At 43.4% G+C, this 18,364-nt stretch overlaps 1 protein-coding gene across 1 annotated transcript in view; it reads left to right on the top strand.

The window, feature by feature from the left end:
• DPH1 (diphthamide biosynthesis 1) overlaps nucleotides 1-18,364 on the top strand; it is a 409,993-nt gene that overhangs the window by 327,915 nt on the left and 63,714 nt on the right. The window contains exons 7-8 of the mRNA XM_040338369.1: nucleotides 14,608-14,676; nucleotides 18,145-18,301. Of these exons, the coding sequence (XP_040194303.1) occupies nucleotides 14,608-14,676; nucleotides 18,145-18,301 (226 nt within the window). The remainder of the gene's footprint in view (nucleotides 1-14,607; nucleotides 14,677-18,144; nucleotides 18,302-18,364) is intronic.

Raw genomic sequence — 18,364 nt, 5'->3', positions numbered from 1 at the left:
CAGAGCAGACCTGTTTCTGAGCAGGGGTCCTACTAGTAAGGGCTTTTGGTTAAACAGTTGTGCCAGCCTGCTGCTGTGGGTACCACTTTCAATGGGGGTTGATAAGTTTTACTTAACCTCTACTCTTGGGACCCGCAGAGCATCTCAGTGCATATTCAGAATGGGTCTGTTGTTTTTGGAAAGAAAATGCACACGGTTTCCTCTTAGCCTTTTCTTTTAACCACTTCCATACCAGGTACTTACGCAGCTTCCCGCCCAAGCCAATTTTCAGCTTTCAGCACTGTCGCACTTTGAATGGCAATTGCGCGGTCATGCTACACTGTACCCAAACAAAATTGGCGTCCTTTTTCTCCAGTCGCCTTTCAGGACAACCTTGGAGAGAGCGCAGCTCCGCCTCTTCATTAGGAAACACATGCTAATCTTTAAAAGCCCTCCTCTTCCACCATGGCCTCAGTTATTGTGTTTCCTCCGCCATGGTGGAAGCGCATGCTTGTGGACCAGGGGTGCTGCGCTCTTTCCAAGGTTGGAGGGGTAAGCCTTACCTTATCTGTTTGGTGTGCAGTGGCCATCCCAGGCTCCCCTAAGGGTGGGGGGAGTCCTCCGGAGTCTCCAGCCTCTCCCTGCTCAGTGGAGTGAAGGCTCTACAGGAAGCGGCGCTGAGTGCCCAGGGGTCCGCTGTTTTTGGCTCAGGTGGCCGGGCGGCACACTACCGCATTGGCGGTGTTTATTTTTAAAACGCCGCATGACGGTCCCGGGTCCTGGCGGGCGGGTGACGTCATGCACAGCGGCGTAGTTTCCTGTAGAGGCGTGGCGACGCGTGGTCCACGTCGCCTAGTAACGCAGAGGTCAGGGGACAGGCCTAAGAGCGGCGTCTTCCGGTTCCGGCCGTCTTTGATGACGCGCGGACCCGGGAAAGATTTAAAAATCATTCAGTCCCGGCTGTGTTTCTCTCGGCGATGGAAGAACCTACAGCCATGGCGGAGACAGGCGCCTCAGACGCTGCTCAGGTCCAGGTAGGGGGGTACAGCGGTGCCTCTATCCTTACTATTGGGCTTATATGGTTTTTTGTTATTTGTCCTCCTTAAGGGAGCCTGTACTGCAGGGTCAGAGGTAACTTCTCTCGGTCCCTGACAGTTGCACTGGGTGGTGTTTGGTTAGCTGTGGATCTTTTCTATCACATCTTCCTTTTAAAGTGGTGGCGGTTTTTTCCTTGTTTGTAAAAAACCTATTGTTTCTCCAATGGTAAAATACCCTTTTTTGTGTTTTTAGGAGAAACAAAAAACTAAAAAGCCACCAACTCAAAGGAAATGTCCTTCCTGCAAAAACCCTCTTAGAGATTCATGGCAGAAGGCAATGTGTAAATCTTGTATTAAGGATTTAGTGGAAGAAGAGACATCCCAGCAATATAAAGTGTTATTTTCTTCAGTGCAAGAACTTGCAAGTTCTTTGAATTCGGTCAAATCTATGTTGGTTCAGACTCCAGCAGTGCAAGCTGAACCCCAACATTTACCACCCAGCCCAAAAGCTTCCACCTCGAGGTCAGAGGTTGTGGATTCAGGGGATGAAGGGACAAGTACTCTTCGCTCACTCAGGGATTCAGATGAGGAGGAAGAGGAAGGAGAGTACAGAAATTCCAGATATAAAGTCTCTCTAGATGAAGTAGATGATCTTCTTGAAGCAATTTATACTACACTTGATATTCAAGAAGAGGAGGTACAATTATCTCTTCATGACAAAATGTACCAGGGTCTGGATGCCTCCAAACACAAGGTTTTTCCAGTTCACAAAGTAGTATCAGATACTATTAGAAAAGAGTGGAAAGATCCAGAAAGGGGCCCTTTCTTTTCTAAAAGTCTAAGGAAAAGATTTCCCTTTGAAGATAAAGACTCTGAAGCCTGGAATAAAAAGCCAAAAGTTGATGCTGCCTTTTCCCAGGTGTCTCGACGCACGGATCTTGCGTTCGAAGACATGGGGATACTAAAAGATCCCATGGACAAAAGAGCGGACTCCCTGTTAAAGAAAGCTTGGGACTCTACTTCTCTTAGTCTAAAACCTGCAATGGCCTCCACAGTGGTGGCAAGAAACTTGGAGTGTTGGGTGGAAAAGCTGATGAACCATGTTGAAGCTGGTACACCAAGGAAGGATATCTTGGAATCCTTTCCATTGATTCTAAAATCAATCAGGTACATGGCTGATGCGTCAGCTGAATCAATTAAGTTGTCAGCTAGAGCCTCTGCCCTGGTGAACTCAGCCAGACGTGCAGTATGGCTGAAAACCTGGACAGGGGACACAGCCTCTAAAGTCAAACTCTGTGGGTTACCCTTCTCAGGGGACTTACTGTTTGGACCGGACCTTGAAAAAATTCTGGATAGAACAGCCGACAAAAAGAAGGCTTTCCCGGCTAAGAAACAACCTGTTAAAAAGAATTTTCGTTCTTTTCCACAAACCTCCAAAAGAGAAGAAAACAAAAAGCGCTGGTTTCCTCAAAGAGGTAGAGGAAGAGGAGGTATCCTCTTTAAGTCACCCCAGGATCAGTCGTCAAAAGACAAGTGACAATCTGACTCCTGTGGGGGGAAGACTGTCCGCTTTCTCTTCTCAGTGGAGCCTTCTGACCAAGAGCCCCTTTGTGAAAAACATAGTTACACAAGGATACAGTCTGGAGTTTTCAGAGTGCCCTCCTTGCAGGTTTTATGTAACAACCCTACCAAGGGATCAGGAAAAAGCTTCCGCAATGATGAACCTTCTAAAGGATCTGATCCAACAGGAAGTTATTGTCCAAGTCCCAAAAGATCAGGAGGGAAGAGGGTTTTACTCCCACATATTCTTAGTAAAAAAGCCTTCAGGCAAATATCGCCTAATTTTGAACTTGAAGATCCTGAACAAAACTATAAGGTACAAGCACTTCCGGATGGACACCATTTATTCCATCACAAAGTTGTTAACACCAGAGTGCTTCATGGCCTCTCTGGATCTAAGGGATGCGTATCTACACGTGCCAATAGCGCAGGCCTCACAAAAGTTTCTACGCTTGGCAATAAACTTGGGAACTTCAATATGGCACCTCCAATTCAGAGCTCTGCCGTTCGGCCTCTCATCCTCACCAAGGATCTTTACAAAAGTGATGGCGGAAGCCTTGGAGCCTCTGAAACTGAGAGGGGTCTCAGTTGTTCCTTATCTGGACGACCTCTTATTCTTTGCAGGTTCAAGGGATCAGCTGGTTTCAGATCTCCAGACGTCCCAGGCTCATCTCGAGAGCCTGGGGTGGATATTGAATCTAGAAAAATCAAACCTAGACCCCTCACAGGAGATGAGGTTCCTCGGTTACACCATCAATTCAGTTCTACAGAAGGTGTTTCTCCCTCAAGAAAAAGTAGAAAAAGTAGTTTCTGCAGTGAGCCAGATTCAAACGAATCTCTCAGTGTCAGTACGTTCTGCCATGGCAGTCCTAGGTCAACTTACGGCCTCGATTCCTGCCATTCAATGGGCAAGGCTTCATTCCAGACCCCTACAGAGGAACATCCTACAGGAGTGGTCTCACCAGGAGTCACTGGAGAAAACCTTCTCTCTATCATCAAAGGTAAAACGGTCCCTCTGGTGGTGGAGAGATCCTTCCAATCTCACAAAAGGTCTCTCATGGGTCCTTCCCTCGGACAAACGTCTGACAACGGACGCAAGTTCGTGGGGATGGGGAGCCCACCTGGATGGACAGACCGCACAAGGGTCATGGACCAAAGTGGAGGCAAGGAGGTCATCGAATTGGCGAGAACTAAAAGCCATTTTTATGGGTCTCCTGGCTTTTCAACAGATGCTGAAGGGTTGTCATGTTCAAATTTTGTCGGACAACACTACAGCAGTGGCCTATGTGACCAGACAAGGCGGGACCAGGAGCCAGGGATTGATGGAGCTGGCCAATCAGTTACTGACTTGGGCGGAGAAAAATGTGGCCTCTTTGTCAGCAATCCACCTAAAAGGATCCCAAAACCTGCTGGCAGATCTTCTCAGCAGAAAGAAAGTAATAGAAGCAGAATGGAGTCTAAGTCAGGAGATTTTCAACATGATCTCCAAGGAATGGGGACATCCTCAAGTAGACCTTTTTGCCAGTCAGCAAAACACGAAAGTTCAAAATTTCTTTTCTCTCCACAGAGAAGACCAGGCGATAGGCATAGATGCTCTAGCCCATCCCTGGGATTACCATCTGTGCTACGCCTTTCCCCCCTTTCCCTTGATTCCTTTGGTCTTGAGGAAATTCAGAGAAGAGAAAACAGACCTAATTCTGATTGCTCCCTTTTGGCCAAAGAGGCCTTGGTTCGCAACCATACTGAACCTGGCCGCAAAACCTCCATGGAAGTTGCCTCCCAAGAAGGACCTTCTAACACAGGGATCTGTGTGTCACCCAGAAACAGACAGGTTACATCTAAGCGCTTGGTTTCTGAGGAAGACATTTTGAAAAATAAAGGCTTGTCGGACAAGGTTGTAAAAACTCTTCTGTCCAGTAGGAAGGAGGTAACAAGATCAATTTATCTTAAAGTGTGGAAGAAGTATAACTCATGGTGTTCTTCCAAGACCTTTCAAACTAAGAGTGTGGTCTCAGTGCTAGAATTTCTCCATGAAGGAATGGAAAAAGGACTTGCAGCCAGTACCTTAAAGACACAGGTAGCGGCTCTTTCTGTTTACTTAGAAAAAACTCTGTCCAGAGAACCTTTAATTTCCAGGTTTTTTAGGGCACTAGCTCGAAATAGGCCAGTGATCCTCAAAAGTTTTCCCAGTTGGGACTTATCGGTTGTACTACAAGGTTTGACGGGAGTTCCGTTCGAACCATTGGAGAATATTTCTTTGAAAAACTTAATCCTCAAAACATTTTTTTTGGTGGCTATTACGTCAGCAAGACGAATCAGTGAGCTCCAAGCTCTGGCCATCACTGAACCCTTCCTAAGAATTTTCCCAGACCGAGTGATCCTTCAAACGGATCCTTCGTTTCTTCCGAAAGTATCATCAAAATTTCACCGGTCACAGGAAATAGTGTTACCCACTTTTGCTTTAAACCCTTCTAATGCTGGAGAAGAAGCGTTCCATACACTAGACGTGAAAAGGTGTCTTTTACAGTTTCTTTCAGTCACCAGAGATTTCAGAAAGTCAAATGCTCTCTTTGTAGCTTTCTCAGGTCCCCGCAAGGGGGAAAAAGCATCCAAAAGTACTTTAGCCAGATGGCTTAAACTTGCTATTTCAGAAGCCTATAAAGATTTTTGCCAGGTTGCCAGTCAGTGCCCATTTGTGGGCACTGACTGGCATCTTTTTTTTTTCTTTATGCTTTTTTTTTTTTAATTTTTCTGTCTTTTTTTTTTTTTTTTCTGTCATTTTTTTTTTTTTGCCCACCCTGGTGCTCCAGGGTGGGCATCCCTGGTGGTCCAGTGTGGCGATCCGAGGGGGGGCTGCGCTGATAAACAATCAGCGCTAACCCCCCCTGTCAGGAGAGCCGCCGATCGGCTATCCTCTACTCGCGTCTGTCAGACGCGAGTGAGGAAGAGCCATCGACGGCTCTTCCTGTTTACATCGTGATCAGCCGTGGTTGGACACGGCTGATCACGTGGTAAAGAGTCTCCGCCGGAGGCTCTTTACCGAGATCGGAGATGCAGGGTGTCAGACTGACACCCCGCATCACCGATCGCCGCGATGCGCGCCCCCACGGGCGCGCGCGGCATGAAATCCTGCAGGACGTTCTAGAACGTCCTGTCAGGATTTCATAACCACTTCCCGGACGTAAATCGGCCATAGGCCGGGCGGGAAGTGGTTAAACACTAGACTGATTCTGACAGCCCATGTTTGCGGTGTGCTGGGCTGATAATTAGTATCAGCACTGGACAGCTCCTCACTGGGTTACACTTCAAATGAACCTTTAACTTGGATGCAGGTTTGTAATGAATGTTTCTGTGTCTCATTGCTTGCCTGTGCAGTCTTTGGCATCATGGCAGTAAATGGTCCAGGTGGAATTACTTGCTCTACTATTAGCAGGTTTCCACTTGCAATACGTTAATTATAGTGATACTGATTCAAGCATGGCACAGTGTAGCTTGGTGGGCCAGAATACCACCTAATGAGATTGCTTTGGGTGTCATCATTTGTACTCGCAACCATGCTGTTTGAGTGAATTATGGAAAAACGAAGAATAGTCCGATGACAAGATTTATATTTAAAGTGTTACTAAACCCAGGACTCTGCATATCACTATCTCTCACCGTACTCAGAACATGGAAATGCAATCGTTTTGCTAAATCCGAGTAGTATATAGCAGTCTTGTAACTTCTATCAGTGTCTGATTAAAGCTTGTAGGAGGAGTTTTCATTAATGTCCCATGATTGACCTATGAGGATTCAGGACCCCTGACCCTCTGTCAGGACAATGCTGATTGGTCCTGTGCAGATCACATGCAATCGCCCAAGGAAAAAAAAACTCTATCAATACATACCAAACTGAGCATGTGCAGCTTTTCCCATAGCCTCTGTACTATACGAAGATGGTTTGGGGACTCTGGAGGAAGAAGAAGAGGATCAGAGGAGACAGGATCAAACAGCCTTTTTACACAATGCAGAGGATTAATCCCTTAGGTTCTACGGTGAGTATAACAAGCATGATTTACTGCATATACAGACTGGTTTTACTGTTGTGGGTCTAGTAACACTTTAAGTTCCATATAAGAGGTAGGTGAAGGTGGTAAATGACTACCAGGGCTTGACTTATATTAGTTCTATACATTCAGTCTTCATGCACCCGGATGATTTTTCAGTTTTAGAAAAACATTATTGCACAAGATATTAACAAAAAAAAAACAGTTAGGCCCCTTTCACACATGTGGACCGTATGTCCACTTTTTCATCCATCCGTTTTGCGGAAGAAAAAGGGACATACATTAATCCCTATGAGATAGCGGGTGTCAGCGGATGAACATCTGCTGACACCCGATCTCATCAACGTCCGCAATCCTCAGATTCTGCAGACGGAGGAAAATCCTATTTTTCCATCCGTCTGCAGAGCGGATTGGGTGAACACGGACAGACGGTCCGTGTTCATCCAAATACCCCCATAGGGGAGAGCGGAAATCTGACAGGGCGGTCCCTGCACAGTGTGCGGGGACCGCCCTGTCATCTGCCGGCTCAGCGGGGATCAATGGAGCGATCCCCGCTGAGCAAGCGGATGTTCACGGGGCGGATCATCATGGGATCCTTTTTTTTATTTACGGATCTGAATGCAAGCTGCATTGTTTTCAATCGAGAAATTCACATGGGTGTATAAACATGCACTGTATTCAGATCTGTAACATAAAATCTGCATCTGAGGAAATCAATATACATGTATGCCACATGCAGGACAATTGTATGCAAATATATATACAGTATCTCCCAAAAGTGAGTACACCCCTCACATTATTTTTATATTTTAGTATATCTTTTCATGTGACAACACTAAAGAAATTCAATTTTGCTACAATGTAAAGTAGTAAGTGTACAGCTTGTATAACAGTGCATTTGTTGTCCCACAACACCTCAACACACAGCCATTAATGTCTAAACCGCTGGCAACAAAAGTGAGTACACTCCTAAGTGAAAATGTCCAAATTAGGCCCAAAGTGTCAATATTTTGTGTGGCCACTATTATTATTTTTTATTATTTTTTTTATTTTTTGCAGCACTTAACCCTCTTGGGCATGGAGTTCATCAGAGCTTCAGGCTCACAGTTGTCTTTGTACACCTCACCTGGTTGCCGCCACACGCGCCTGACACCATCTGAACCAAATAAGTTTATCTTGGTCTCATCAGACCACAGGACATGGTTCCAGTAATCCATGTTTTTTGTCTGCTTGTCTTCAGCAAAACAGTTTGCGGGCTTTCTTGTGCATCATCTTTAGAATAGGCTTGCTTCTTTGACGATAACCATGCAGACCAATTTAATGCAGTGTGCGGCGTACGGTCTAAATACTGACAGGCTGACCCCCCCACCACTTCAATTTCTGCAGCAATGATGGCAGCACTCATACGTCTATTTCCCAAAGACAACCTCTGGATATGAAGCTGAGCACATGCACTCATCTTCTCTGGTCAACCATGGCGAGGCCTGTTTTGAGGGCAACCTGTCCTGTTAAACCGCTGTATGGTCTTGGCCACAATGCTGCAGCTCAGGGTCTTGGCAATCTTCTTGTAGCCTAGGCCATCTTTATGTAGAGCAACAATTTTTTTTTTTTTCATATCATCAGAGAGTTCTTTGTTGTGTGGTGCTGTGTGTTGAGTTATTTTGAGGGGACAGCAAATTTACACTGTTATAAAAGCTGTACACTCACTACTTTACATTGTAGCAAAGTGTAATTTCTTCATGAAAAGGTAAAAATAAAGTATTTACAAAAATGTGAGGGGTGTACTCACTTTTGTGAGATACTGCGTATGTTAAAAAAAAATTAAGATCAGTGTAATAAGATCATCTTATTTTTACACCATGTGAATGTAGCCTATATCATATTCTAATTCCCAGCTGTGCACCCTGATAGAATGGTGATGGTCATCCGAACTGAAAAGTGCGCTGGAGGTGGTACGATATTGAAATCCAACCTTTTACACTGAGACCTGCTGTGAATAATAAATAAAGTCCCCATGTATTTTCACAATGTTCAGCACTGTGTACACCTTCCAGGTCAGATAGCTGCTCCCCAGTGAGTTTATTTTAATTTTTTTTACCCCAATGCCAACTCTTGCTGAGTGCCAACTTGCATTCAACTGAATGCAAACTCCAAACAAACAGGAGCGTTCTTGCAGCTCAAGAAAGATAACCATACATCCCGACATTATGGTAGTGTTGCATTATCTCATTACATCCCCCCACCTTAATTTCCTTCTCACCTCATCTTTCTTCTTAGACAGTTCTTGTATATGTAACATAAACAAGCTTTTCAAGCCTCTTGCCCACGGTGTGAAAGCGTTTGTCAGTGTGACATGCTGCGCATGATTGGAGAATCTATAGCAGATAATTGGCAGTCACTGCAATGATTTTATTGGCTTAGACCATGCTGTAGATCAGTAGGCAACTATAGAGACCAAGGCAATAAATCTCATGACTGCAGTAAACCTGTTTTTATTGTTAAACTGAGCTGTCCATCAGTGAGACATGGACTGACATACAAGACTCTTAAAACTGATATGTAGCAATGAAAATCCATGGCTACACATTGCCATGTAACGTGTTCCTGTTTTCCTGGAAGGAAATAAGTACTGTCATCTAGAGATGAGGAAATAATGAAACATTTGCTCTTCCAACAGCTTAGTTGGTCCACCATTGTGATCCTATGTTCTGCATTAGAATCTTTCTTTTACTATATTCAGGATACTACCTCAGTGCACCATTCATATTGCTTATTTTATCCAAATAAAGATGGCTTCAAGCAAAGCAAACTACTGCTTTGTTGTTACCAGGTTGTATTTCCATCATTGGGTCAGTGTTTCAAGAGGGAAACATCTAGATAAAATCATGGGCCACTTTAAAGTGGTTGTAAATCTCAGATATGAAATATGAACAAAGCATGTCCCTCTATAGGTGTGTACATGTCTCAGTCCAGAGCACTAAGTGTCATTTCTGTCTGCTGTCTCATACCTTTGCTTTCTTACACTTCTGACACCAAGAGAAAAATTGTGGCGGGATGGAGCTGCAGCACAGTCTGTGATTGACAGCCAAAGCTCTGTTTCTGTGCGCTGTGTAAATAGGGGTATGTCCCTTCCGTCCAATCGGCTCTCAAAGCTCTCCTCACTGATCTCTGCAGAGTTTAAAGAGGTAAGTAAACCCCCCCCCCTAAAAAACGGGGGGGGGGAAATAACCTGCAAGAGAAAGGCACAATGAGCAAGTATGCATAGCATTTTTGTGTTTGCGCGCACGTGCGAAAACGTATTCTCACGTTTTTGTTCTGCACAATATGTGAATAGGCATTTGTGCGCAATCGCACGCATGAGGCGTAAATTACTGACCGAAAATGCAGATCTTTATTTTTTACTGAATGTACGGCGCTTGTTTATGCGCCTGTGTGAAAAGGCACATTACAATTAATGATCTGTATTTTACGACTTTTAAAAAAAAAAAAGAAGCTGTACTGAGCTTTTTCAAACTGCAGTGTGCAAGGTGCCTAATGTAAAGGGGCAAAATGCTCAATGCCCACCACTAGTACAAGGTTTGGCACAAATGAAAGATCTGTGGGGTTTCCCATAGTTTTTAATATCAACAATATTTAGTGAATAGCTTTGTTACAGTCTGTTTGGTTCATAGAATATTAATAGTATTCGCTTCATGATTATGTGACCAGCAGCATACTGTTTATAAAAGTTGGGTAACCTGGTTGTTATGTTCTTTGCTACTTTTTTTTTACAATCCGTATCTTATGTTGGGGGATGCTTGTAGCACGCTTAATTGCTTATGAAAGCGGAGCTAGTCCAAGAATGTGGAAAGCTTATCAATATTAAGAGGCGCTGTACAGAGTGGCCCCTGAGTACTATGTGCACAGTATAGAGGCGTGTAGCAGGGACACCGCAGTCTACATATAGGCCAGCCAAGGTGACGGCTCTTACAGAGCTAATTATTAGAAGGGAGAAATAGTTTTAGTGAAGAGGCTACAGGAATACCTCATTATTTCTGACATTGTCTATCCAAGGATGCTTAAGGGAAGGAAGATCAGCATCTGATCCTTAATCCTGTATTATACCCGTCTACCTCAATTCAACACTTATTAGTGTGCCGTGATCTTCTGCGCACACAGAAGAAAGAGAGAGAGATTAACAGCAGCAGTTCTCTTTTGAGATGACTGAATACAGTTAACCATAAAAAAATGAACAGGAGACGTTGGGGCTCATTAATAAAACTTGGAAGAAAAAGGAAAAATGTTTTACCCATAGCAATCTTTTTTCAACCTGTAAACTGAAATGGAATGTTACTGGTTGCTATGAGTAAATTTTCCCTTGCCTACATCTCCACATACCTTTCCTTTTGCTTTTCACAGATGAGCCAAATTTCTACTCGGTAATTGCATAAAATTTGTGTTCTTTAACCACTTAAGGACCGCCTCCTACGTCGGCAGAATGGCACGGCTGGGCACAAGCACGTACCGGTATATCCTCTTTAAGTGCCCAGCCGTGGGTCACGGGCGCGCGACCCGGTCTGAAGCTCCGTGGCCGCGTGACCTGCAGACCCGACCCGGGCCGCTGGAGTCCCGCGATCGGTCCCCGGAGCTGAAGAAAGAGGAGAGCGTGTGTGAACACAGCTTCCCCGTTCTTCACTGTGGCGCTGTCATTGATCGTGTGTTCCCCTCCGCTGGCGCCGCTATCTCTCCTCCGAGTGCCTTCTGGGTATCGCCGTTGTGATTGGCCGGAGCGGCGATGACGTCACACGCATGCGCGCGGGTCCCGGTATTTTCCCATTCGGAAAATCGACACGCTCAGTGCGCCTGCGCCGTTGTCTATGGCGCGCATGCGCTGTAGACATCGGTGCAGTGTTTTCTGCAAATATCTCCTTAACCGTGTAGGTTAAGGAGATATTTCTTGCACATACAGGTAAGCCTTAATCTAGGCTTACCTGTAGGTGCAAGTTGTGTGGTTGGGTTTACAACCACTTTAATTGTAATATCCAGTAATATTTTGTGTATTTAGGAATGCATCCAGCTCTTTTTTTTTTTTTTTTTTTTTTACAACAATCTACTGAGCCAGATAAAACTAGTTCTGGATGCAGCCTATTTCACATTTTCACAGCTCTTACTGTGAATAAACCTTTCCGTATTTCAGGTTACATGCAAGAAGACAAAGGGCCAGATTCTTGTAGATCGCCGCATCTTTGCGGCGGCGTAACGTATCTCATTACGTTACGCCGCCGCAAGTTTTACGGGCAAGTGCTTGATTCACAAAGCACTTGCCTGTAAAGTTGCGGCGGCGTAAATCCTCTGGCGCAAGCCCGCCTAATTCAAGCATCGGTTGGATTCTGCTCCTGTGGGAGAAAGATCAGCAGCGTTTCTCTCACAGTGGAAAAACAAGTAGCCTCCAATTTATTTATTTTGGAGCTTGTGGCTACAGACTAGACTTTCAACAAATGCTTCGACAAACCGTGAATTATCAAGATCACTTTATTTTCTTCTGGTGGATGTGTTAGCTCAGAAGGTGATGGTTGCAAGTTCAGAAAGGGGCAAATGTTTCTACTTTGGATGTTCTGCATAATCCTGAACCTCAAACCCCTGAACAAACTCCATAAGGTACAAGAAAATGTCAACCAATTAGATCAGATCAGTTCTACCAAAGGATTGTTTTATGACAGTTCTAGATTTGAGAGATTCTTCTCTCCATGTTCCCAAAAGGATCAGCTCACAGAAGTTTCTGCTCCGAGTTCTGAATTTGGGAGAAGAGATTGGACATTTCTGGTTCAAAGCTATTTGGGCTCTGTTCAAATTCAAGGATATTCTCCAAGATGGTGGGAGAAATACTAGTATTTTGCCCTTACATCTGATAATGATTATTTCATATTTAGATAATCTACTGTTCATTGCTTGGACTCAATGCAGCAAAATATCACAAATCCAGGGATGTCTGATTAATGCAGAGAAATCATGCCTCATTCCATCATACCCTGTCCAATTCCTGGAATATTCAATCTATTCCCAGGCTCAAAGTTTTTCTGCCAGAAGACAAAATTCTAAAAGTTAATACCCCAGTTTCCGATCAGTTGACCAGTGACTATGAGGCTGCATTCACACCTGAGCGTAGAGTTTTGCCGCGATTTTGCTGCGTTTTTTGCCACGATATTTGCGTTTTTTTACCGTGATTTTTGCTGCATTTTTTACCGTGATTTTGGACAGGTCTAGAGTCACCAATGTTAAAAGCAGAAAAACGCCCAAATACGCCCAAAGATCCCAGAACTTGTTTGAGCTTCAGGCGTTTTTGAACTTCTGGCTTCAGGCGTTTTGTAGTGGAGATGTGAACCATCTCCATAGAGAATAATTGATTTTTTCCCCTCCAGCGTTTTGTAGCTTCAGGCTTCAAGCTACAAAACGCTCAGGTGTGAAGGGGGTCTTAGACTGATGTCTCATGACATCTTGTATTTCTGTAATTCAGTAGGCTTATGCCCTGTACACATGATCAGGCTTTTGCCCGGCCAAATTCACATCGGTAGTAAAAGGGAACACGTTCTCTATGTAAACTCCGATGGAATTCCTCAGACTATCCGATGGAAAAACTCGGATGGGCATACACGCGGTCGGAATTTCCGATGGAAAAAGTCAGATCATGTGTACGATGCATTAGTCTTGTCAGAGACCCCTTCAGGCAATTATTTGAGAACATGTGACCACTACCAGGGTTCTCTATACTCCGCGTTAATGATACAGGCGGTTGTACATTGGAGATAGCTGATTGTAGTATGAAGGGCTCTGACTTATTTTTAGAAAGAAGTCCAAGAGCATCATCCCACAACGACTGTATCTATAGACACAGCCAGCAGGGCTCAGGGGCAGGCTTGCTAGGGGGGTACTTGGAAGGCAGGAGGAGCCAGGAGCATCAGTGAGGGATGCCAAAAGAGAAGGCTGAGGGCTGCTTTGTGTAAAACCTTGTTTGTTATTTAAGTAAGGTTTCAAATCACTTTAATATCTCTGTATTCATTTTATTTTATTTCCTTGCTATTGTTTATTAATTATATACCTTCATACACAGTATATACGGTGCTTTGCAAAACTCCTTCAAAACTGCCAATAAACGTATTGATATTAAGTTGCTTCCCTAACGCTCAGGAACCATTTAAAGCCAATTGCTAAATTATTTTTTACCAAAATGTTTTAAAGGGGTTGTAAAGGTTGTTTTTTTTTTCTTCTAAATAGGTTCCTTTAAGCTAGTGCATTGTTGGTTCACTTATCTTTTCCTTTTATTTCCTTTCTTCATTTTTTTTTCCTTTGTCTGAATTTCTCACTTCCTGTTTTTCCTCAGTATACTTGCCCCAATGTTCTGGCTGGGGGTTAGTCAGCCAGAACAGCTTACTGAGGAGGAACAGGAAGTGAGAAATTCAGACAAAGAAAAAAAAAACATTTAGAAGGGAAATGGAAGGAAAATGTAAGTGAACCAACAATGCACCAGCTTAAAGGAACCTATTTAGAAAATAAAAAAAACAACCTTTACAACCCCTTTAAAAAAATAGTTTTTTTTACCAAAATGTCAACAATGTAAACTTTTAGTTTTGCTCATCCCTACTCTTCATTGTTCTTTGCATCATGTTAATAGGAAATTCCATAAAAATGATTTCTCTCCTTAATGATTTGGATCACATCCAATAGGTTTCCTGGGTGCCAGTTTCAGATTTCACTTGCAGCCGAAGTTCCATTGTTGGAGACGGCACAAAATGTAAACGGCTATGGCTCTTGGGCCCACTCTACTTGCAAACGGGCTGTAGAAAACACACGAGTGCCAATTTTTGCAGCATGCGATTTAAAAAGAAATGGGCTTTTAATACAGTTATTGATGTTTCCAAACTTTCTTAACAAGAATTGTGTATCTGTAAACTTGTGTATGTGTGAACTAATGGAAAAGGACCACATTCACTCTCTTGTTCTACCTGCAGGTATTTGGGTGATGGCCGCTTTCACCTGGAGTCTGTCATGATTGCCAACCCAGACACAAAAGCATTCAGGTAATTCATGGTGAGCCGTTGCATTTTTAAGTAAAGGATTCCCACTAAGAGACATAATTCAGTTTAGTATGATATCTAATTTCAGAAATATTTCATATTTGCCAAAGAGCCAATTGTGTTGGATTTTCCAGGGTAAGAGTGTAGCTCGCCCCAAAATGTTGGGGTAAGAAGCATTATGCCAACGCTACAGATTTGCCATGCTTGTGTGAAGAAAGAAGATTTTGTGTGGCACCACCCATGCACATGTAAACTGTCTGTGAGCATCTGTGATGATAACCCATAACAGAACTGACAGTGCTTTTTTGCCATGTTTCCATAATTATACCAATAATGTTTGGTATGCTATTTGTTGCTGTGAATTATTGCCCATCACAGGTCTCTGCACAGCTTTCAGAAACAATTATAATCTTGTTATACCACTGGAAAACAATCCTTTAGTCGATGATTGTGGATAGTCATACTGGTAGGAAAATGTAGATATTTTTCTTAAATTGTGTTTTTGTACTTGTTTCCATTTCTGGAATAAAGGTCATTTTGATTTATATATGCAACGCTTGTATCTGCATTGCAAAATATTCATGCTGAGCCGGGCTTGTTTCATGATCACTCTCTGGCTTTAAAGCATTAGATAGCAGCCTTGCTGCATATGATGCATTTCTGAATATGGTGCAGTGAACCTGAATAAATGTTTATTGTAGGCTGATGATCAAATTCCATTCCAAGCTTCCAGGCATAGGATGAGCAGACAGTTTACTAAAAGGTGTATACTGTGTGTAGAGAGCTCAGTGGGGGTTGTTAAATATAAAATTATTCTACACAGTGTGCCTTTCATTTTACATTATTGCTTTTAAAGCAGATCGTATTCAGTTTTGACAGTTCTCGCATAAAAAGCATATTTATGGATTGTAAAGAATATTTACTGTAAATATATGAATGTCTATAGCCTGACCAAAACAAATATATCGTATTATCTGTGTTTTTTAAAGCTTAACTTGTTGCAAACAGCTAAATACATAGATAAAATAGATATATGGGGGCAGTCTTGCCTACAAAAGGATTTGTATCCGTGTCAGTCTAGTCCCGAGTTTTACACTGCTATGCCACACAGTACAACTCTGTGGGGCAGATCCACTTAGAATTGCATGGGCGCAGCGTATGGGAGATAAACTACGCCGCTGTAACTTACTTTATGATGCTTCGAATCCAGAAAGAATTTGCGCCTTAAGTTACAGCGGCGTAGTGTATCTCTTGTGGCGTAACGGTGCCTAATTCAAATCGGCGAGTAGGGGGGCGTGTTTCATTTAAATGAATCGCGTCCCCGCGCCGAACAAACTGCGCATGCGCCGTCCCTAAATTTTCCGCCGTGCATTGCGCTAAATGACATTGCAAGGACGTCATTGGTTTTGACCTGGACGTAAATTACGTCCATTCCGGTTCACGAACGACTTACGCAAAAAAAAAATTAAAATTATACGTGGGAACGACGGCCATACTTAACATTGAGTACGCCACGAAATAGCAGCTTTAACTATACGCCGAAAAAAGCCGACGGCTTAAAGGACGGCGTAAAGGAATGCGCCGGCCCCTCGTACGTTCGTGGATCGTTGGAAATAGCTAATTGGCATACTCGACGCGGAAAACGAAGGGAACGCCACCCAGCGGACGCCGAAGAATTGCATCTTAGATCCGAAGGCGTACGAAGCCGTACGCCTGTCGGATCTAACCCAGATGCCGTCGTATCTTGTTTTGAGGATTCAAAACAAAGATACGACGCAGGAAATTTGAAAGTACGCCGGCGTATCAGTAGATACGCCGGCGTATCAGTAGATACGCTGGCGTACTCTCTCTGTGGATCTGCCCCTGTTTTTCTAAACAGGAGACTCGGTTCTTTCCCTTATGCAGTTATGCAGCACTTACAGATCTTGTTCCTCCCCCAGCCTGTGGGGTGAACTGTATTGTAATTGTACTGTCCCCCTCTACATTGTAAAGCACTATATAAATCCTGTATAATAATAATATAATGATTATTATTTTTACTCTGTATCCCAAAGGCTATATTTAAAAAAATGTTTTAACATGACCAGCAGCAGAGGACTAGAAGCTCCTCCTGCTTATATTTCCCTGCAGACAGGCTGGGAATGAGCTGGGTCATGTGGCGACTGTAGATCAATTAAAAAAACGGTACTTTTGATCATTTGTTTTATTCAAATAATTACAGTGCCATCATCCATGTACAGAAAGATAAGAAATCATTGTAATCAAATACTGTGCGTTTAGTATCACTTTAAAGATATATAAGCTTATCAGGAAGTTTTCAGAATTGTCGCTGTAGAGCACTTTATTAAACTGTTCTTGCTGGGATAACCTTGTCTCACAGTATTCGGACTCTTATTCAGGGTCACTAGGGCAGTGTATCTGTCTGTAACAAATTTGCATTGCTGGAAAACATTTAAAAGAGGAGTATGGACTTTTTTTTTGCAGATTCATACTTACTTAGGTGGATACAGCATCGATCTGATGCTAAATCTGTCCTTCCGCCGACTCTTATGCCCTGTACACACGATCGGTCAATCCGATGAGAACGGTCTGATGGATTTTTCCATCAGTTAACCGATGAAGCTAACTGATGATCAGTCGTGCCTACACATCATCAGTTAAAAAAAACGATCGTGTCAGAACGCGGTGACGTAAAACACGACGACGTGCTGAAAAAAATGAAGTTCAATGCTTCCAAGCATGCGTCGACTTGATTCTGAGCATGCGTGGATATTTAACCAATGGACGTGCCTACTAACGACCATTTTTTTTTTCTATCGGTTAGGTATCCATCGGTTAATTTTAACATTTTTTAACCAATGGATAAATAACCGATGGGGCTTACACACGATCGGTTTGGTCTGATGAAAACAGTCCATCAGACCGTTCTCATCAGATTGACTGATCGTGTGTACGCGGCACAACACTGAGAACAAGGAAATCTAACGCCGCCAATCGCTCGGTTCTCAGGGCTGCCTTAGCATAGAGATGGTGATTGTCAGTCACCGCTGTCAGTTCTGCCCGTTTACTGGAGTGCTGGGCTGTGGATGCGATGGTAGGGGCTGGCTCAGGCTCTCAGCAGCTTGCTGACTCTGTGATGTCAGCTGACAGCGGGTCACAGGAGTGCAGAACGAACTGCATTCCTGTAAACCGTAGGACAAGTACAGCCAAACAAGCTTTGGCTTTACTTCTCCTTTAAGTGAGAAGGTTACACATTCATTGTTGAGATTCTAGTAAATAGGAGTTCTGCAACCGTAAAATTCCAAATTGTCAAATCAGGAGTCATTACTGTGTAAACCCACTAGGGGTATTGAGGTTCACAGAAGGTATGTGCAAAGAGCGCCTAGCTGTCTGCGTACCTGATGACCACATTTACAGCTTTGTTGTTTGTTATCCTTACAAGGCTTGACAATTTTCCTTATATTACTGTAGGTATGATCCATATAATAAAGTTTTCTCGAGGGAGTACTACGACCACAAGGCCATGTTGGAAAATCGAAGTCAAGCAATCAAGTCTGCAGTTGGTGCAAAAACATGGGGCCTCATTCTTGGTACTTTGGGACGTCAGGGTTCTCCTAAAATACTAGAGGTAAGGATAAAACCTGGTTTTCTTGCGGTAATCAAGCAGCAGGCATGAAAATAATATATTCTC

The sequence above is a fragment of the Rana temporaria genome, chromosome 2, assembly GCF_905171775.1.
Source record: "Rana temporaria chromosome 2, aRanTem1.1, whole genome shotgun sequence".
Taxonomy (NCBI): Eukaryota; Metazoa; Chordata; class Amphibia; order Anura; family Ranidae; genus Rana; species Rana temporaria.
The sequence above is the reverse complement of the archived record's forward strand: the minus strand, read 5'-3'. Positions and strand labels throughout refer to the sequence as shown.